Source organism: Amblyomma mixtum, chromosome 3 (genome assembly GCF_055824585.1).
Source record: "Amblyomma mixtum isolate Tamu chromosome 3, ASM5582458v1, whole genome shotgun sequence".
Taxonomy (NCBI): Eukaryota; Metazoa; Arthropoda; class Arachnida; order Ixodida; family Ixodidae; genus Amblyomma; species Amblyomma mixtum.
This window is the reverse complement of record NC_143014.1, coordinates 162,701,470-162,723,934: the sequence shown is the minus strand read 5'-3', so window position 1 is coordinate 162,723,934 and position 22,465 is coordinate 162,701,470. Positions and strand designations below refer to the sequence as shown.

The following is a 22,465-nucleotide window of genomic DNA, read 5'->3' as shown; positions in this document are numbered from 1 at the left end:
GTCGCTGTGGCTGAGCATATTTTGGTCATTTCTCGCACAGTTTGAAAACAGCGTGCCTGTGGTGTGCACACAGCAACGTCCATCAAATTGCGTCATTTCATGGCGCGCATGCCATGTAACCTTCTCTCTCCCACCTTGGCTGGAGCAGCAACCCCAGTGCAAGCAGGGCTGAGAAGAGTATGTGACATGTGGGTCACGAAGTGACGCGATTTGATGGACGTCACTGTTTGGAAATTGCATGAGAAACAGCCAAAATTTGCTCAGCCACAGCGTCAATTGTTATTGCGTTTTCAAAACTGTAAACCGGTATTATGGCTATTACTAACAACCGGATACAACTCTCCAATTACAGTCAGCACAGTCAGGTGGCTATCAGTAATAGTTCAAAAGTGAACTATTCAAATTTAGTTAATTACTTTACTAGTTAACATGATTTGCCTTTTTTATTACATCTGCCAACACTGGTATTAACTATGCCACAAAAAGGTTCTCTTTACCTGAAGAGATATATATTTAAAAAATTGGTGGCTGACTTCCCTGAAACACTTCATTGGTGTCACAACTGAATTACTTGCTTTAAATATCTACTTTTTCTGCTGTCACTTAGGAGTGGTACTCTGCACACTAAACCCTCCAGCTTAGTTGCACCTTTCAGTGTCCCCATCTCCTCTGTTCCTCTTCATTCTTTGTTGGAGTTCTATCTTCATGGCGGCTGAAAAATTGGTGTTTGTGCTGACTTCCTGTTGTTATAGTTTTCTCTAATGTCACTTTTTTTATTGGATGTTTTACGGCATCACTCCCATAGAGCCATATCATTGCTTATTGTGTTGCCCCTTTGAAATAATGCAGATTTGTGCCAAGTCCATGAAAGAACGGCGTGTAGCTGGTGCCATTGTCAACATCTCCAGCCAGGCTGGCATTGTGGCCCTGGCAGATCATGCTGTCTACTGTGCCACAAAAGCTGCCTTGGACCAGCTCACTCGAGTCATGGCTCTTGAACTGGGTCCACACAAGGTTAGCTAATCTCTTCTGCCATGGGAAACTTAAATATCTTTCATCAGTGCTGCACTATTTGCCTGTGGCATTCTTGCCTTTCTCTCGGCAGTTTTAACCACCCAGGTACCACTTTGAAATTGTGGCCTATATGGGCCTTCTGCCTACCTTGCGTAGATCGTGGATTTCTTTGCTGTGTCTTATGTTTACATAGGAGAAGGTTCCCGCGTCAAGATCATATATTGTATTGTGTGCAGAAGGAGTCATGTTCATAGATGTGCACAGGTTCATGGTAGTGCCTGTTCATGTCTTCTGAAAAGCAGAAAACAATATGGGACAAAGTGTGTGCTCTCCCTTCTCCCCCTTCTTATACCTGTCGTCATGTTTTAGATCTATAGACTGTTGTAAATTAACTGTAATAGTTTACTGCCAAGGTTCACTCACATGTTTTTTTGACTGTCTTTTGACAGCAGTTCAGGTGTGAATTGCTTTTTGTCTGTTTTCTTTGAAAACTTTGGCAACTTTTTTTTTGTTTTTTGTGATTCTGCCAGGAATGGCTGCACGTAGGACATTTATCACCCTCACCAGACACATACTAGCCTTTTCTTAAGAAAGTGACTGGTTTTCACTCTGTGTTTTTGCATTCCTTGGTAGTGGAAACTTTGCTTTGGTATGTAGTGAGCTTCTCCCAATTATAGTGAAACGAAATACAGACTACCTGTTCCTTGGTGTTGTTCAGTTAAGTGGGAAAAACACAATTGCAAAACACTAGTTGTAAAGTTAAGTACAGGAAGGAAAAAATACAATTACAGGAAACAGCATAAAATGGTTTTACACTTAACACTGAAAGCATGTAGCATGTTTATGTGTCACCATAGAAACAGTGCATGCTGCCATGCCAGCAAGTAACCGTGCATTTAGTTTTGAGAACTTTGGGTAGCAGTTGGCATAGGCTTTAAGTGTGGGGCTGTATACATGCTAATAGTCTTCACTGGTGGTATTCACTCCTCTCATTATGGCTTCTGAATTAAATGCAGCATATTGCAAGCACAAATATAGCCACAAGGGGTGTGACATTGCTTTGGTGTACATTTGAATGCTCTTTTGATACATTTGGATAGCATCAAGCAGGTGTGCCTCTTATAGTCAGTTCTGTCCTGTCATCATTGTTCTACTTGTCATCTGTTGTATTTCAGCAACGCAGGCTAGGCAGTCAGGTTCTCTTGAGCTTGTCTTGCCTGTCTACAGTCCACAAGAAATCCTTGTACGCAGAGAACTCATTTACTTAAGGAATGCCTTTTGTAAATTGTCTTTGTATACTTTTTTTGCTTTTTTGCCCTATAAGTGCACCTTGTTTCAAATAGAGGTGTACTGCTGTTCACTCTAGTAGTGCATGTTGGTAGGAGTGCAGCTTTATTGGCATTTCAGTTCTTACAACTTTTATTACCTTATTAGTGTGCATATCATATTGGGTTCCATGGTTGCTCATTTCAGATTCGGGTGAACTCTGTAAACCCCACTGTGACCAACACTCCCATGTCTCTAGTTGGGTGGAGTGACCCTGTAAAAGCAAGTGCCATGCAGTCCAAAATCCCTTTGGGGCGTTTTGCAGGTGAGCTGTCCTTTGGAGTATTCTTTTTGGAAGAAACTTTTGAACACATCTCCTTTCTACAACCACAGCTTCAAAAAAGTGGACAGAAAACTTTTTCTTTTAAGTTTTCCTCTCTGAGCGCTCACAAAAAGCTTATTAATTTTTTTACATTTCTTGGCATGTAGTTTTATTTTGCTCATAATGTTGTATCCATCTTTTGATTTAATGTGTTATTATCATTATGATGTGCACATGCCATGCATGGTAGATGGCTATTAAGATTAATCTGCTTGACTTCAAATAAAATTTCAGTTTTGGCTAGTTGAGCTCAGTGGGAAAAGTGTGCAGCGCGGTGAGGACAAGGACAAATAAGATTGATAACAGGACTGCCATCCTTGTCATTTGTCTGCCATTTCTTGTATGCATCATGCCGTTCATTTTTGCATATTCTTTTATTCTTTCCAAGCCATAGTTACTTGTAGTAGTTGGCTTTTCAAATATCAGTGCAAGAAACAGCTGCATTCTCTCTCCATTTCTTTAACAAATTAGGCTTGTCTCAACACTCCTTCATAACATGCCAAACATCACACGTGTCTATAGTAGAATTTCTGTGTTGGAGGAATGACAGTAAAGGGCACAAAATGCAACACTCACCATTTGGTCAGTTAGCTCTCTACCAAGAATTATAAAGTATAGTTTTAGTGTAGTTGAGAGTCTCAATGTCATTGTTTATTAGTAACAAGAAGTTGAGTGGGCTCCCTTCACGATGAACTCTGTTAAGCTGAATTCACTGGTTAGTTGAGAAGTTCAGTTACATTTGCTTAGTTTAGTTCATACATGCAGCATGGAAAAATCTGGATGGCATAAAATTAGCTTTTGCAGTGCAGTGGTTAACATGACCTTTCATAGTGCTGCAGCGAGTAGCATTTCATAGTGCCAAGCAGCTGATTGCTTTGCATTCACTGCACTGTGTTGTAATAGTCGAACAGCAACATAATTCACAACTGAATCCAATTACCTATCTTCAGCAATCACCATCTAGACATACAATGTACCATTACCTAAATGGATAGCCACTGTTTTTGCTTGTACTAATATTTTAATATATTTCCTGCCTCCAAAAACCAATATTGGTCAGGGCTCACTGCGTGCAAAACATATGCATGTGTGAAAATGCATTCGTTTCCTTAGAACACCACCTTGATTTAAAAAGAAGGTTGCCGTTAGATTTTTCTACAATCTCTCTTTCTCTTTTTCCACTGCAGAATCTTGATGCAGTATGCATTAACCGCATCTTACTCCTGCTTGGGCCATGTTGTGGCTTGCAGTATTTTTTCTACAAAGAGAAATATGCGGGGCCACCCACTATTCACTGCTATTCACTGGGCAGGAAAAACATCTAAGCATTCAAATGCATTTAATTGCACTCTTTGCATTCAGCAATGTCCACAAGTCAGGTTGCTCATATTAACCGGATTTTGGTTGCATTGCTTCCATGGAATGCTGAATGGTTCATCTTAAAGTGAATTCAGCTTAACAAAGTTTGACTTAATTGAGTCTGTACCATACCCACTCATGACATGCCACAAAACGTGTAGCATTCCAGGGTTTCCAGGGAGGGGAACTACAGGAGGTGAAAGGGTGGCACAAAAATAAAAGAAACTGGATGCCTCCGGCTTACTCTGCATGTGCTCACTTGCTATCCGCAGGTATTTCTCAGGATCTACGGTAGTAGAAGAACTTGCTTTGGGGCTAGTTGGTTCATGATTGAAGTTCAGAATGGCGCAAAAGACACACACACTGGAAAAATAGAGGATGACAGAAAGAGCGCCTACTACCAACTGAGTTTATTGTGGAAACACCCTCTTTTAAAAGGCAAGCCATATCAACCACGAACCGGAAGCAGAAAAAGCACATATTCATGGTTTGAATTCACATTTCGAAACACCATCAAGGTTCAAGGTTTCAAGGTTTGTTTATTGCATGTTTATGGTACAAGAAGAATAAAAAACACTGGAATACAGAAGGAGGTCCCAAAGTCAGAGACTGTGGACGGGACCTCCTGTGAGAACAACTGTAAGAATAAGTATTGGGCAGCAGATGCAAAAGTTATAAAGATGTTGGCATCAGTAAAGAGCAGAAAGTGAGGTACAGGAAATAATGCAAAAACTTATTTGAATTAAAAATGAGTACACACCTAAAAGCGGACAGAACAACACAAAACAAAAATTGTAGAGTGATATAAATTACAAAACTAGTACCATTTACCATGAGAAATACTATTAGAGGGATTGTGAAAACCGACAAAGAGCGGATTTAAAGGCACAGATATTTGATGATTGCTTAATGGTAACAGGTAATGAGTTCCATAAAGTGGTAGCGGAGAAACGAACTGTTTGTTTACCATAATTAGTGTTAGGTTTAGGGAGTAAGAAGTTATTGTGATCAGCAAAACGTGTGTCGTTGCGACGCGGAATTTGTTCACCGGTAGTTAGCGAAAAAGGAAGTAGCTCTTTAACAGATTTGTACATAATGGTGCACAATTTGTATTCGATGATTTTGCGCACAGACAAAATATTGTGGGATAGGAGCAGACGAGGTGCACTTACAGAGTAGTGACTGTAAGTTAAAATGCGAATGGCTTGGTTTTGAATAGTTTGCAGAGATGATAAATGCGAAGGATATGTGTTTCCCCAAGATGAAATGCAATACTGAATATGGGAGTGGATGAACGAATAATAGAGGGAAATGAGAATGGGCACATGGAAATATGGGCGAACTTTAATTAGTACTCTAATACCATACGCCATTTTTCTTGAAATGGATGTAATGTGGGTCTGAAATTTAAGATGTTTGTCAAGTACTACACCTAGAAAGGATGCGTGATCAGCTGAAAAGATCGAGTTTGAGCCTGTGTTAACAAATGGGTTTTCGCAAAGAATTTTTTGGGGGGACCTAAAAACTATAAAGCTAGATTTGGATGCATTGATGGACAGCAAATTATTTCTGCACCAATCGAATACATTCTGTGCATCAATGTTAAGTTTGTCAACCACTTTAGTTATATGTGAATCCGAGGTTAAGATTGTTGTGTCGTCCGCATAAAGACAACAGTTGGAATTATGAAGACACCTAGGGAGGTCATTGATATATAATAAAAACAGAAGAGGGCCAAGCAGAGAACCTTGCGGAACTCCAACGTTAGTAGTCCTGAATTTTGAGTATGTTCCTGAGATGAACACGGCTTGTTTTCTATTGAATAAATAGCTTCTGATTAGCGAAAGCGCAGGCCCATTTATGCCAATAACATCAAGCTTCTTGAATAAAATAGCATGGTTGAGGGTATCAAAAGCTTTGGAAAGGTCAATAAATAATGCACCAGCAAAGTTACCTGCGTCGATGTATGATTTAATTTTATCAGTGAGAGCGATCACAGCTAATTCGGTGGAGAACCCCATTCTGAAACCGAACTGGTTAGGTGAGAGAATGTCAAATTTTGTTAAGTAGTTGTTTATTCGAATAACAATGGCTTTTTCAATAATTTTGCTGAAAAATGATAAAATGGCAATTTGGCGATAATTAGAAATTATTTGTTTATCACCCTTTTTGAAGACTGGAATTAGCTTTGCCTTTTTCAACGCAGTAGGGAAAGTGCCTGACTTCAAGACCAAGTTGACAATATGGGCGAACACATCACAAATGAGATGCGCAATTAACTTAATATGAGATGATTGTATATTATAGAGACCTGGACTGGCGTCTTTCAGATTGCTGATTATTGTGCCAAGAAAAGAAAAAGCCATAAGAACAAAAAAGCAGAACCTAGAACTACACATGGCCATCTAAGAAACCCAGCTCCTGGCGGCAGAGTTTAATCGATGAAGTGCTAATGCACTTGTACCTAGCTTTCTGTATATGATATGCTTCTATAATCTCTCTTTCAAATCTTTCCCTGCCTCTGCCGATAAACGTTGCCTGTTCCCGCATCGGTCCGCAATCTCTGCATTCCCTACAGTGATCCGGCAGGTTGCGCATGTCATTGTTTTTAATTGTTCTTCTGTGCTCGCTGGCTCTCTCGTTGAAACAGCGGCCAGTCTGGCCAATGTAGGCGGATCCACAGCTGAGCGGTATGCGATATACGACTTCGGACTTGCATTCAGTGAACCGTATCTGATGTTTGATAGCGCATCTTCGGGGTCATCTGTTCATCATGGAGCAAATTTTTGCAAGCTTGCATGGTGCTGAAAACAACACATTTACACCATATCGACCCCCTACCTTCTTGATATTGTGCGCTATCTTATGCATGTACGGTATTACCACCATAGGCCTCTTGTCTTCCAGCTTGCTTTGCGTATCACCGCTAGAAGTGACCTTGATTCTTTGTAGCAGAGATTCACATATTGCTGTTATCATCAGATACGGGTAGCCAGCGCTACCCAGTCTCACTGGCTGCTTGTCAAAGCCGGCCTGCACACAATGATCGCAGGATTTCGAGAGAGCTGCATGTAGGCACGTGATGGCTATGCTGCGTTTAACCAGTTTGGAGTGGGCACTGCTGAAAGGCATGAGGCTTTTCTTAGATCGGGGGTTGTACACCCTACACACATGGTCTTTTTTAGAGAAATCAAACAGAATGTCCAGGAACTGGATTTAACCCTCTTGAGGCAGTTCCCAAGTAAAGGTAAGGCCTTGAGAACTGTCTCTAAAAATGTTAAGAACATCAGCAACAGCATCGTCAAAGATAAAAGGAGAGGTCCCGTCAAAAAGAATAAAATAATCATCAACAGAGCGGAAAACCCGTCTAACAGGTGTCCCGTTCAACTGCACACTAATGCGCTTGTCAATAAATGATAAAAAGATGTCGGTTAAAATAGGGGCAATAGACGAGCCAATGCATATTCCATCTCTTTGCAAATAAAACTTCTGGTTAAAATCAATGACAGTAGAGTGAAGATAAAATTCTAGCAACGATATAAAGTGGTCACTGGTTATGCCACAGGCGTTTTGAAAATCTACTTCATCAGACTCGTTTAACTTCTCACGAATAGCTGTAAAGAGGCCATCGTGAGGAACAGAGTAATAAAGGTTTTCTACATCTATTGAAAAAGCACACGATGCCTTGTCCAACCTTGCTTTCATTTCAGTCATAACGGAGTCAGAATTCCGGATAAGGAAAGGGTCATCCACACAAAGATGCTTCAAAGAGCGTTGTAGGAAATGGGAGACATGGGATTGCCACGTTCCTCTTTCCGATACAATCACTCGCAAGGGACATTCAGGTTTATGAGTTTTCCTAGTGAAGAACACTTCTAAAACACCTTTTTTTGCTGAGTTTACGAGCCTATGCAATGATTCTAGGTGCATATCATCTAGTAAATTCAAAGCAGCTGTCTTCTGCTTATTAGAACGAAACTTGATAGGTTCGAAATTCTTTGCAATGTCTTGTTCCGATTTTCTTCGCATTATGTCGTTATGGATAACTACAAATCCTCCTTCCTTATCTGCTTCAATAACAGAAAGACTGGCCTCTTGCAACGATTGTACAATATGTTTCAACGGCGGTTGTCTACAATGGTTTGCACTCACGGATCGGATGACAGTGTCCACTCCATTGCCTATAACTCTCTCACATTGTTGGAGGCTTGGACGGCCGGCGACTTGCCGAACCAAACCAAGGAGATGCGGTCTGGAAGCAGATGGCTGGAAAGAATATTTAGGGCCTAGCTGCAGAGTGTCCATAACATCACGGGGAAGCCTAGCATTGCCGAGCACGGTGACTTGGCAGGGAGCACTAGGTATTTTTGGTTTCTTAGGAAGGTGAAGTCTAGCCTGTTGCCAGATGAACTCAGTTATGTTGGATGCTTGCTTCTTGAAAGCCTGCAGCTTGCGCTCAGTGCCTTGAGGGTTCCGGGCATCATGCACCAGGATTAACATCCAGTCCTGTAGCATACGGATCTGTCTCCACTTCTCTGACTTGAAGATCTTGTAGATCCGTCTCGTATGACCCCATGATGGTTGCACTCCACCAAAAACGGCTTGTACTTCTGGTAGATCGGTCTGTAATTCTTCAAGTCCTTGACGTCTCCTTTCTTATGAATTAAGATAATGTTAGCGTTCTTCCAAGCTTCTGGTACTCTCGAGGTCACAAGGCATTGCGTATACAGGGTAGCTAGTTTTTGTAGCACAATCTCTCCTCCGTCCTTCAGCAAATCTGCTGTTACCTGATCCCCACCAGCTGCTTTCCCTCTTTGCATTGCTCCTAAGGCTTTCTTTACTTCCTCCTTCGTTACTGGCGGGATGTCCCATTGCTGTGCTCGACTGCCTCCCTCAGTAACTTGATGATTACATTCGCTACTGTATAGATTGGTGTAAAACTCTTCGGCTAATTCAACTATCTTATCCATATTGCTGATGACATTGCCCTGTTTGTCTTTTAGCGCATACATCTGGTTTTTACCTATGCCCAGTTTTCTCCTCACTGATTTTAGGCTACCTCCATTCCTTAGAGCATGCTCGATTTTCTCCATGTTAAACTTTCTTATGTCGGCTACCTTGCGCTTATTTATTAACTTAGATAGCTCTGCTAGTTCTATCCTGTCTGTGCAGTTAGACGTCCTCATGCTTTGACGTTTCTTAATCAGATCTTTAGTCTCCTGAGATAGCTTGTTGGTATCCTGTCGAACCATCCTACCACCTACTTCTGCGGCGCACTCTGTAACGATAGCGGTAAGATTATCATTCATTGTTTCAACACTACGGTCGTCTCAGGACTCTCAGGTCATGATTGGTAGCTTACCAATATCCCTGAAGAGAAAAGTATATAACAGCTGTATCCTACCGGTACTCACCTATGGGGCAGAAACGTGGAGGCTAACAAAGAGGGTTCAGCTTAAGTTAAGAACAACGCAGCGAGCTATGGAAAGGAAAATGATAGGTTTAACGTTAAGAGATCGGAAGAGGGCGGAGTGGGTGAGGGAACAAATGCGGGTTAATGACATCCTAGTTGAAATCAAGAGGAAGAAGTGGGCTTGGGCAGGGCGTGTAATGCGAAGGCAAGATAACTGCTGGTCCTTAAGGGTAACGGAGTGGATTCCAAGAGAAAGCAAACGTAGCAGGGGACGGCAGAAAGTTAGGTGGGCGGATGAGATTAAGAAGTTTGCGGGGATACAGTGGCAGCAACTAGCAAAGGACAGGGTTAATTGGAGAGACATGGGAGAGGCCTTTGCCCTGCAGTGGGTGTAGTCAGGCTGATGATGATGATGATGATGACTTCTGGTAGAATGATGCGATGCTTGAGGCAGTAGGTAAAGATCCTGGCATGACATGTGGAAACTGCGATGAGGTTCGTGCAGGGTATGACAGGCGTATGTGTGAGTGGTGAACACAGAAAAGAGCCCAGAGTAGAAGAAATGCGTTGCAGAGATTATAGAAGCATATCATATACAGAAAGCTGGGTCCAAGTGCATTAGCACTTCATCGATTAAACTCTGCCGCCAGGAGCTGGGTTTCTTAGACGGCCACGTGTAGTTCTAGGTTCTGCTTTTTTGTTCTTGTGGCTTTTTCTTTTCTGCCGATGGTGTTTCGAAATGTGAATTCAAACCATGAATATGTGTTTTTTCTGCTTCCGGTTCGTGGTTGATATGGCTTGCCTTTTAAAAGAGGGTGTTTCCACAATAAACTCAGTTGGTAGTAGGCGCTCTTTCTGTCATCCCCTATTTTTCCTGTGTGTGTGTCTTTTGCGCCATTCTGAACTTCAATCTATGGTAGGTTAACCTCTTAGTACACGTGGATGAGCAAGGCTCATCATAAGCCAACTGTCATTTCTGGCTCACAAGGAGCCCAGCTTATTGTGCATTGTCTTACACTCTGCATTTGGTTTAAGGTGAGTAGTGCTCATACAAAGCATTTTTTTGGTTTGCTGAGAACTTGCAGCATGGATACTAAATAACCAATTTGGTACCATTTCTGGAAAAAAAAATGTGTCTGTTAGAAGGTTAGTGTGTCTAGACAGTAAATCTGAGGAATGAAGTATGAAACAAGAGAAAAAGTTGTTGTGAGCAACTTTGTTATTGCATTTTATACTGGCAATTATACCTTGACACAATTAGTTAGTGTTTCTGTCACACTCACTCTATAAAAATTTTTTTTTCCTCCACTCACTCAAACTTGCATCATCTCACACTCACAGGGGCTCACATTCACTCACATTCACTCATACTCACAGGGGCTTGCTCATACTGACTATACGAGTGAGAGTGAGGCAAAATGAGTTCAGGGCATGCAAGCCATGTGGTCACTTAATGAGTCAGTGCGATGCACTTAAATCGATCAAAGGTGACACGGGATGGATGGTTGTTCATGTATGAACAGGTGTTGAGAATGCAGATGAGGTGCAGATGGTTGGGGTTGGCAGTGCTCTGCCGTGACACATACATGGCACCACAGCCCTTTTTAGAGATATCTGTTGCAGCCTCCTTGTAATGTTAGTTTCAAGGTCAGTGCTTTCCCTTTGCCTTCTTTTGTTTGCCTCTTGACATTTCATGCTGTGTATAAAAACGCACTAAGAACTAATCCTGCTAGCCACAGTGGTTAGCCCCGCTACGATGGCTCAGTGGTTACGGCGCTCAGCTGCTGACCTGAAAGATGCGGGTTCGATCCTGGCTGCAGTGGCCGAATTTCGATGGAGCCGAAATTCTAGAGGCCCATGTACTGTGCAATGTCAGTGTGCGTTAAAGAACCCCAGGTGGCCGAAATTTCCGGACACCATCATTACGGCGTCCGTCATAGCCTGAGTTGCTTTAGGACGTCAAATCCCAATAAACCAAACCACAGTGGTTAGTCTAATGGGAACAGTCAGAATTCATGCTCACTTTTGTTTACATTCACAGAGGTCACATTCACTCATGCTATCCACTCAGCAAATTTCCTCATGCGTTCTTCATATGATATTTTGCTCTGAGCTTCCCGTGCTTCGATGTCCAGCCCATGTCTTCCTGTGTTGCTTCCTTCGTGGTTTTGCCATGGGCACCTAGTGTAATCTTCCAGCAGCTTCCTGATTGACTTATAATCTCGACTGAATTTCCGCCCTTAACCACAGAACCGCATTCCCGAAAGTAAGTCCCGGCACCATTATTCCTTTCCAAATACCTCTCAGTACTTCATATTTGTTGGGCACCTCTTCGCCCTTTTTCCCTAACAGGCTGTTCGTGCTTTTTCATGTATATCTTTCCTTCGTTTACCCATACCCCGAAATATTTGTATCGGCCACTCTGGGCATATCATGGCCTTGTATTGTAAGCATCTGCTCAGTTGTATTGTTGAAAATCATCACACCTGACTTAATTGTGCTAAAACCCTAGAGCATCTCCTTTGTCTCCACAACAATTAACCAGAGTTTGCAAATCTTCCTGGCTCTCTGCTAACAGTACAACATTGTCCACACACATTAAACCGGAAAGCCGTTGCTCAATGACCTTTTCGCCTAGTCTGTATGACGGATTATAACCTAGTTACTTCCTTGTAGCCTTTTTTTCATATTTATCACATAAAGCATGAACAGCAGCGGTGATAGAGAAAAACCTCTTAATCCTTAGCGTAAGTCAACACTTGTACTTTTTATCCCTTCCCATGTAATTTCAACCTTATTGTCTCGCTATATTTCCTGTAATTAAGCAAACAAGCGAAGAGGATTGAGGGGCTCGTTATAAATATGAAAGAAGCCAACAGCCACAGAAACCAAGGGGCAAAGGGGATTTTTAATTTATTTACTTTGTGGTGTTGATCAATTTTAGAATATTACTGAATATGTTATCGCTTAAAGCTAATTGATTAGAAAAGCAGAAGAAAAAACAACCATATTACTGAATATTACATATTCAGTAATATTCTAAAATTGATCAACACCACAAAGTAAATAAATTAAAAATCCCCTTTGCCCCTTGGTTTCTGTGGCTGTTGGCTTCTTTCATATTTATAACGAGCCCCTCAATCCTCTTCGCTTGTTTGCTTAATTGCTAAGCGAGGGTCTCGGTTCTGGCAGCCTTGACGTCATAGGGAAGCATAAGAGGGTTCTCACGCAGCTTCCACCCTCTCCGTTCGATGACGTTCTACGTCACACCTGCGGTAACACAGGACGTTCTACGTCCGCCGCTTATGAACGTGGGTGGCGCTGATGAACACTCTCAAGGTTAGATTACTTGTAAACATAAATACCCCCGAAAGCAGAAGATTTGACAGCCGTCGCCGTAGCTCAGAGGTAGAGCACCGGACGCGTAATTCGGAGGTCGTGGGTTCGGATCCCACCGGCGGCAGTGGTTGTTTTTTCTTCTGCTTTTCTAATCAATTAGCTTTAAGCGATAACATATTCAGTAATATTCTAAAATTGATCAACACCACAAAGTAAATAAATTAAAAATCCCCTTTGCCCCTTGGTTTCTGTGGCTGTTGGCTTCTTTCATATATTTCCTGTAGGAAATCAATTACCTTATGACTTATGCCTTCATCTTTTAACATGTTCCACAGGCGTTCCCTGATCAGATTGTCATGTGCACCACTTATGTCCAGGAAGGCTAAATACAGAGGTCTCTTTTTCGCCTTAGCTATTTCTATGCATTGTGTAAGTACGAACAGACTATCATCTGAGTGCCTAACCCGTTCTGAACCCTTTCTGAAGCTCTCCGACTATCTTATTACTTTCTACTCATGACTGCATTTTTAATTTTACCGCCTGCATTGCCAGCCTGTATATAACAGATGTTATCGTAATCAGTCTGAAGGACCTTATGTGCATCCTAACTCCTTTGTCTTTGTACATCAAATTCATTTTACTCTGTCTCCAACTGTGTGGAATTTGCTTATCTGTTATGACTGTCTCCAATGCTTTTAACAATGTTTCCTTGCTTCTTGGACCAAGTTCATAAATCAACTTGATTGTTATTTCGTCTATCCCTGCAGATGTGCATTTAGGAATATTTGCTTCCACGTTTTTGCATTTTAGATTGGTCAGTTCTAATCTGCTTTCTAGTATGCTGTCCTGTGTTGCTCTCTTGTATGGGGAGATTACTTTATCGTCGCTCCTAAATGACTCAGCTGTAACTGATATAATGTAGCTCACAGTGTCGTCTCCCTCTAAACTTTTTCCCTCAGCATCTTGAATCTGTTCCTGCTTTCTTTGATTTGTTTTACCCTGCCAGCTTATATGTTTCCAGAATTTTCTTCTCCTCCCTTTAGTTGTACTGTGAACTTCAGCCAGGCAGCAATCAGTGGACTGCTTTATTTTAGCCTGCACGAGGAGCTACACTTGCTGTTACTTTTGTCCATAAGATTCCATTTTTGGTCTATTTCCTCTTGAGTTAAGTGCACTTCCTTTGCTTCGCTGTGTTCTCTTGAAGCCACCTGTTGTTGTTCGGTGGCCCCCTTAATTTCTTTATTCCACCAGCTTCGCGGCTTCCTGTTTCCTTTCCAGTGGTTTCCCACTTTTACTTGTTTCATTTTTTACTGAAGACTAGTTCTGATTATAATCCCACTTTTCTATGGGGCATTTCTCTATTGCTTCCTCAATGCCTGCTGCTATTTGCGCTATTTGTTCATCATTTACTTTTGAGTTCCCTTTTTGTCTTTCCTGCATTTCTCTTTGTTCAGGGCTCCCATCTTCAGACTAATACGTTTATGATCACTTCCCAGACTGTACTTCCCCTCGTCGTCTGTTTCCATTATTGCAAGCTTGCTATAGATGCCCTGCGACATTGGGCAGTAGTCGATTGTCGTCTCCCTGTTACGAAATTCCCACATGATTTGTTTCTCACATTTAGTGTGTCTGTTTGCAGTAATTAGGTTGTGCCGCTCGCAGAAGTCTAGCATTAACTTCTCGTTTAAATCTGTGTATCCATCCAGATCTTTGATGTGGCCATTCATGTCACCCAGCAGAATAATATCTGCACTGTCTACAAACGGTTTTATATCATCGCTGAGACACATAACTAGATTTTTGTTTTCTTACAAAGGTGGACGCGCAGGCTAGCTGGTTGTTTATGCTTCCTAAAAGAGCACAGAAGACACGGATGCAAACAGAAGAGCACAGACACAGCGCTGACTTTTAACTGCATTTGTTCTTGAAATTTACATGTATATATAGTACATGGCTTGATGCACGAGAGATGGCAAACAGGTACAATTCGTAAGAAAAAAGAAAGTGCTAATCGCGTTTTGGCTCAGGGTGACCCCTGCGTCAGCACCCCGTCTCGCGTTTAAAGGGGCAAGTAAAACTTACGTCTTAAAGCTAGCGGTTGAGATTGTTTTGGACACCTCTAAAATCCCCCATCAAGTTTCTGCTTTTCCTGGCAAATAATTCTTGGTAGTGCCCAGGCCAGGTCAGGACTCATTCTCGCCGTCTTTGCAATTTTTACAATATGCAAGGTGCTGTGCGAGCCAACTCCAGATTCTAACGACATTTCATGTTCGCGTCATTTCATGTTCGCGTAACTTGTCGACGTAAGCCCAGCTACAGCTTAGAGGAATAGGTATAGGTAAAGAACTCTATTGGTTCTGGAGAGAATCAAGTTGGGGGGAGGGGGAAGCAGGATGACAATGGGCCCTTAGGCTGCCCTAGATGGCTGGGCACTTTTGTGCTTCGGTGACCCATTGGGCCCAGCCCACTGTGCGAAGCTTATCTCCGGCTGCGAGCTGCACAGAGCAGCCTCCCATCGCTGCTGATGTTATGACCCTTGCCATGGCGCTTGGGTTTGTTCGGGCAATTCAGAAAGATGTGACTAAAGTCAGCTCTGGTGCTGGGACACAAGTGTGGCAGTGAGTTGAGGTTTCACCATGGGTTGTAATGGAGAGAAGGAAAGGGGTCGTGACTGTGGCTGTTTGAAGTCTGCGCCACAAAACCTGGTCACTTTCTGGAAGATATTTATGTGTAATGGTGTAAACGATTCCTGTCGTACTAGGAACGAATTGGTTTTTGTGGTTTATCTCGGAAGAAGACCTCTTCGTCGAAAACTTACGGGAAGTGGAAAACAGTATCCACGCCAAACCTCAAGGCTACTTTCTTAAGATTGTGTGATACTCTGCGAATATAAGGTGCTGCCTCAAAGCTCCTTTCCTTGAGCTCATGACTGTTGGTGTGATGCCCACTCTCCCGGTTTTTTTCTTCACATAGCCGATGTCTGGCACTAACTTGGTCGTTAACAGGTAGGGTGCGCGCTCGCAACAAGATTGTGCCAAACACCTAGAGACACCACTCAAAAATAGCATCATGAAATGACTGCATGGCGTGGCATCCTGTGCACCTGCGTAGTGGCAGCTTCAGCAGTTATGACTGATAAAGCCACCAGGGGCAACTTGGGCCCCTTACTCAATGCCCTTCTGGGCCCTGTAAGGTATTGTGAATAAATAAATAAATTAGTCGTGTTGCCGGAGGGTCGTGGATGTAGCCAAGGCAGAGTCTGCGGGAAGTCAGAGTCGCAAACATGCGTCTGGTCGAGCAGAGGACGGACGCTCTCTAGATACTGCCCACAAACTTTCAAGATGCCCAAGTCAATCTAAATACCAGTCTCTGGCCATGACACACTCGTTGTAATCCACTCAAAACAAACAAAATTATTGCACACCCATGCATGGCAGCAGCAATCAAAGCAAATGCAAAGATTGCAAGACCATAGTGTGGACCAACCAGCACTGATCATCCCCATTACCACGGGTGTAATCGCCATTTCATTTTTTGTTTTTTGCTGTCATTAGAATTTCACAAGCATGCATCTAGATGAATAAGTGCTCACATGGCCGTGCAGAAACTACACTCTACTGTAAAAAGTTGGTCGTGACTGCTGTACTATTGAAACTCCAGCGCTACGGTGCTGTCCTTGCGTTGATATATGATACTTTTGTCAGCAGTGAACTATGTCTTGTCCTGTAAAAATATTGCCATGGGGTCACCTTATGTCACTTTAAAAAGGAAAAAAAAAAAACGTATGCAACTATTCAGTCCGGCAGCAAATTAGCCGATCTCTTTTCGTTGTGACCAGTGTTGTTTTGGATATGCTTCTCCCCATCGCGTTATGTATTGTGGAGAAGCCCTTTTACCCTTCTATTGTTTCTCTCAGAAAATGCAAAAGAAAAACGTAAAGAAAGAGAAAGGGAACCCAGACCAGCAACGCTTTGCCAGGCTGAACGCCAATTCAAAAGAAATGAAAAGAAGCTAAATGCCCCAATGAAAAAAAAAAGCAATTTAAATGGATAGTCAGAGCAATAAAAACAAAAACAAAACTAAAGAAAGGAAACAAAAGGCACATCACAGTCACAAGCAAACAGACAAGGCACAGAGTGCAGGCCACGACGAAAGAAAAAACTTAGGCAACTATCCAGTCCGGTGACGGCAAAATAGCCGGTCTGCTTTCGTTGTCAGTGTGGCAGAGAAGCCATACTGGAAGCTGGCTGCCACTACGCTGTTGCTGTTCCGTTTTGCAGGCCTCCAGGCGCGGCCTAAAATTGTATGTTTGCGCATCGCCACTGTTTTTTTTTTTATGCTTCGCTTTATTTCACCGGCTTACTATAGAAATGCTGCCCTGGCGGCTGACCATTGTTAGGCTTCTGCTAATGTCGCTTGCACCGAGGCTCTGCCCGCCTGTATGTTAGAAAGGAGTATAGGCACCTAATTTTGATGGCATGTGTTTTTCTCGACAGTGATGCGGAGACACTACCATGCATGATGAATCACCATGTGGTATTCGCCACGACCAGTAAATAATTTATATTAGAATTTTTCTGTCACGCTGTTTCGTTTTCAGTTTGAATGACTGAAAGATGGCTGTGACATCAAAGTGTGGTTATATATCACGTGAGGCTTGGAAAAACTGCGGTATAATCGCTGCTTCATCGTTTTAATTGACTACAGTGCTGAAGCCATCCTTTCTCAATAGCTGGAATGACAACAAATGTAGAAGCAGCGATTATATTGCAGTTTTTTCATGCCTCACGTGACATATAACCACACTTTGATGTCACAGTCATCGTTTTGCTTTCAAACCGAAACCGAAACAACACAACAAATAAATTCGATCATAGATTATTCAGCACTCGTAGGAGAATACCACGTGGTAATCCACGTATAATAATGCCATACGCATCATTATGAAGAAGAAAACACGCTCGCAAAAGTTAGGTGTTTGTACTCCTTCAGCGCACCTGTGATCAGTTGCGAAACATACCATACCATCAGAATTTGGCAAAATTATGAACGTACTTACTGAGAAATCGTATCATCCGTGAACATATTAACCAGGAGATAAACAGTGTAATGTTTTTATTGGTCACGATTTTGAGTGTATGAACTGGAAAATCATACAAACCGAGAACTTATCGGCGAGGTTCTACTGTATTTTGTCTCTCAGGGAATTTCATTATTTTGGAGTTCCTTGCTTCAAGATTCAACTGCAAATGCAGTGTAAATTCATGCATTGTCCTTGTCATCTTTTTTTTTTCACTGTGTGCAAATGCTGTGCTGCTCTTTGTACCAGTTCTAAAAGCCTAATCGGGAAGGAGGATTGCCTTCAACCCTTTAAAATTGTGTCTTAAAGGGGTATTGACACCCACCTAGCTTTTGGGTGCATGTTCTTCTTGTAATGATGCGTAAGGCATTATTAAACATGGATTACCACGTGGTAATCTCCTACAACCGCTAAATAATTTATAGCCGAACGATGACTATGACATCAAAGTGGGGATATAGGTGACGTGAGGCATGAAAAAACTAATATAATCGCTGCTGCTACATTTGTTGTCCTTCCGGACATTGATAAAGGCTGTCTTCAGCACTGTAGTGAATTAAAACGATGAAGCAGCGATTATATTGCAGTTTTTCCATGTCTCAGTGACATATAATAACATTTTGATGTCAGCCATCGTTCAGCTGTTGAAACAAAAACAGAAACAGCATGAGAGAAAAATTCGATTATAAATTATATAGCGGTCACGGGCGAATACCACATGGTGATTCATGCACAACAGTCTTCCGCATCACTGTAGAGAAGAAAACATGCCACAAAAATTAGGTGTCTATACTCCTTTAACGTTCATAGTTAATTTGTTAATTCATGCATTATAAAACCATTCATGCACTTAGTCATCAGTGATGTACAGGTGCAGTCAAAAGTAAATGGAAGACAACTTTGTCAAAAAAATTTAATTTCTTTAAATCTACACCATAGTGATTCATGTTTGTTGGTGCACAGTACAATTCGCAAAATCACAATCGAATTGGGGAGCCAATGATTAAATTTTTTTGTTAATATGGCCTTCCATTTGCTTTTGACTGCACCTATACTCATGAGTTGTTCCTATTTTTTCCTGGCTTATTAGGGATGTTGCAAAGGTTAATCTGATAGGGGGGTCATTCAGATAATTTTTTTTGCCTGCATAGAATGAACAAAGAACGTTCACTTTTAATGTAAGAAGAAAGAATAGTCCTGTGCAGTTCCAGCAAGATCACGCAGCTTTTCTTGCACCTGAGCATAGATGTATGGATCTGGCTGCTACCAATTAGAAGGTGGCTAGTGCTTTCTGAGGGGTTGTTGTCAGCTCCCATTATTGACTGATGTTAGAAACACGAACAAACCCACATGTCCCATATTTCTGGGAACTGCACACCTCACAGGAGCAAATTACATTCCAGTAAAGGCTTTATGTACCCCGAAGCTTGTGAGATAATTGACGGTACCAAAATGATTTTTTTTTTTTTGTCTTGCTGCTTGCTTGCAGAGCCTGAAGAGGTCTGTGATGCAGTCCTGTACCTGCTGAGTGAGCGCTCCTCCATGATCACGGGCACAGTGTTACCAATTGATGGTGGTTACACAGCCTGCTGATGCAAGCCTTCTTGATACAACTCATTTTTTTTTTTGTTGCTGAGCTGCCAGCAGTGGTCCCTACTCTGTGCTTAAAATAAATCCTTTGGCTGCTACAATATCATGGAGAACACACGATGCAACATGTAATGCAATATGTAATGCGGTATAACTTCAGCCTTTTCATAAAAATATTCAGGCTATTACAAAAATAAAGCATTTTTTACAGTGTCTGGCTGAGTGTTGAAAATTCATTTGATTGATTTCTTGAGCAGATAATTTTGTGTAGGCTTCATATCATTTCATGTGCTGAATATGAAAGGACTGCTTATATTTCTATGATCTTACAACTGCAACACTAAATTGTTTTTTTGTGCCATACGGGTTTCCTCATGCCTTACTGGAAAAATTGTTGTGGCACAGTTTTTCTTTTGTGCTCAGTCATGTTTCGCAATGTTATTTCTCGGAATAACAGCAGGCTGTACTACTGCTCAGTTTGCACTAGTGAGAACAAGATTAGTTTGCACTGTGTGTATTTAATCAAGCCCACTTGAACGGCCGCAGTTGACGTTTGTTAGGAATGACCGCAGAGCTGCCGTCAAAATGTGTATTCGGGCAATGGCACTGCGCCTCATAAAACGGGCAACCGTGGCAGCCCGACTCGTTTACAGCAAGCTATGATGCGTAGCTAACTCGCCCCCGCAGTCGAAAAACGCACGCTTCCCGTCAGCGCGCTCCATGATCCTCCCTCCCCTGCCCTCTCGAGTGAACGTGGCGACCGCAAAAAAAGAAAAAAAGGAGCAATAAGAAACGCTTAATTCTAAATGTGGTTAACCGCGCAGGCCAAGCGCGCGCCGATGGGGTACAAGGTCAATCGGTGCGTGCGTGTGTGCCAGCTGTGCAAAGCGTACTGAGTGGAACCAGAAGCTTTGTGGGTGCGAGACGGGCAGCGTTGAAAGCGAAATTACTGCCCACGGTCGGTGACCAGTAAATCACAGCGATTTCGGATGTTTAAATGCCAGTCAGATGGTATGCCTTGCTGACTCATGTGATCGCGTGTCGTGCGTCGCCCAAGGTCAATTGAAATAGGTCGCGAAGCCGGAGCTCGAATGCGGTCCAGAACCAAGTGCTAGCGACATCAAATTAGTGGAACTAAAGCGCCAAAATGAAATGAGTAGGCAGACACGACTAGAAGAGGAAAATAATTAGGACATATTTTGTGTTTCAAAAGCATTCAAAAACAATTGCAGTGATTCCTTTTTAAAATGTTTTAGTTGTGTGCATTTTGTTAGAAAGTATAGCACTTGCTTTGTAAAAAATTTGACAGCGTTCGCTCAGAGCAGCGGCAATGGCAGCGGGACGATACCAAGGTTGACGGCAGGGTGTCGAACCGGCATTTTTTCGGGCTCGGGTTCACGCCTTTCGGGTTCAGTTCCGGGTTCAGCTCTAGAAGGCCATTCCGTTCCGGTTCGAACCAGTTTGGGCCGTCTCGAACCGGTTCAAACGGGTTCAGGACAAAAAAAAATTAGAACGCAGATGGGTTTCAGTCAACCTTGCTATGCGTTTTCTTTGTTCTCGCACATCGCAATACAAAATAAAAAAAAAATGCAAAGATTTGTTTACGAGAACATAAAACTGGGCTAGTTGGTAAGGATTCCCAAGCAGCGCTGGTAATCGGCCCAGTATTGGAAATGGATGGTTTCACTCTGGTCCTTATTTGTAGGAGACCGGTCTTTGCCAATACGTTTGCAATATTGGGCCGGTTAACTGCGCTGCTTGGGTTCATGCTTAAGCAGCGCAGTAAACAGGACGAAAGGATGTATGGAGACGACATAGACACTGACTAACAACTGGTTATTACATTGTCGGAAAAGTATATGAAGGCGCAGGACACAGGGAACAACCGAAATAGCAGAAGAGCAAAGATTAAAACTAAAAAACCGTACTGCGCATGCACATCATACTAGAGTCATGACATCTTTTTCAACGAAATTCGAAGGCTATGTTCCATAGTAGACGGCACTCCCCTATATTCTGGACCTCACACAGTTGCCACGAAAGCCTGACTCCTTACCTACGAAATTGAAGGATGGTGAAGCAACACGCTCATCTGCTTCCTTCCTGATCATAAAGGCCTCCACCATCTCCCTACAAATTCGATCAGGGTGATTAAACAGGAGACTTGTCTTTCTAAGTGGAAAGCAATGGGCATTTGTTCGAACATCAAAGATGGGTGAAAAAGTAGCGGTGTCGTACAACTTGGCTTTGCATTGCAGCGAGTGCAACGATTGCTTCCCACAGTAGATAAGACAAGTGTCCTGTTTAATAACCCTGTTTGCATTTTTAGGGAGTTGGTCGAGGCCAATGGGATCAGGAAGGAAGCAGATGAGTGTGTTGCTTCACCATGTATCAATTTGGTAGATAAGGAGTCAGGCTTTCTTGGCATTGTGTGAGGTCCAGGAGATTGGGGAGGGCCGTCTACTATGGAAGATACTCTTCGAATTTCGTTGAAAAAGACGTCACGACTCGACTGTGAAGTGCGTGCGCAGCATGGTTTTTAAGTTTTAAACTTTGTTCTGTTTTTTTGGGTTGTTCCCTGTGTCCTGCGCCTTTATGTACTTTCCCCAGAATAAAATAACCAGTTGTTAGCGCTCGTGTCATCTCCCGTCTTTCTTTTGTCTTGTTTACTGCGCTACTTGAGCATGAAAAAATTGTTTAATGTGAGATGTTCTCACTTTACCCATTTGATTAATTTTCCACAGCAAAAAGACGAATTTAGGCAAGAGCCGCAAAATGAAATGAACTCCAAATTAATGAAAATCGGCTATGTATATACAGTTGAGCCCACTTATAACGAACTTGATCGTCACGCGGCATTTGTTCGTTGTATCCAAAGTTCGTAGTAAGTGGACCACCTATAATACGGGCAAAAAGAGCAAGCGAGACGAAAGTTAACTTTATTATTGAAAAAAGTCCGTGATGCATGTCTGCTTCTTCAAAGCTGATCGCATCACTGCCGTTTCTAATTTTTCCAGCGCGG

At 42.4% G+C, this 22,465-nt stretch overlaps 1 protein-coding gene across 1 annotated transcript in view; it reads left to right on the top strand.

Moving 5' to 3' along the window:
- The window catches only part of LOC149352561 (L-xylulose reductase-like), a 30,057-nt gene extending 10,399 nt beyond the window's left edge, over positions 1-19,658 (top strand). The window contains exons 5-7 of the mRNA XM_089581755.1: positions 850-1,014; positions 2,488-2,605; positions 19,343-19,658. Of these exons, the coding sequence (XP_089437881.1) occupies positions 850-1,014; positions 2,488-2,605; positions 19,343-19,446 (387 nt within the window). The 3' untranslated portion in view covers positions 19,447-19,658. The remainder of the gene's footprint in view (positions 1-849; positions 1,015-2,487; positions 2,606-19,342) is intronic.
- The last annotated feature ends 2,807 nt before the right edge of the window (positions 19,659-22,465 follow it).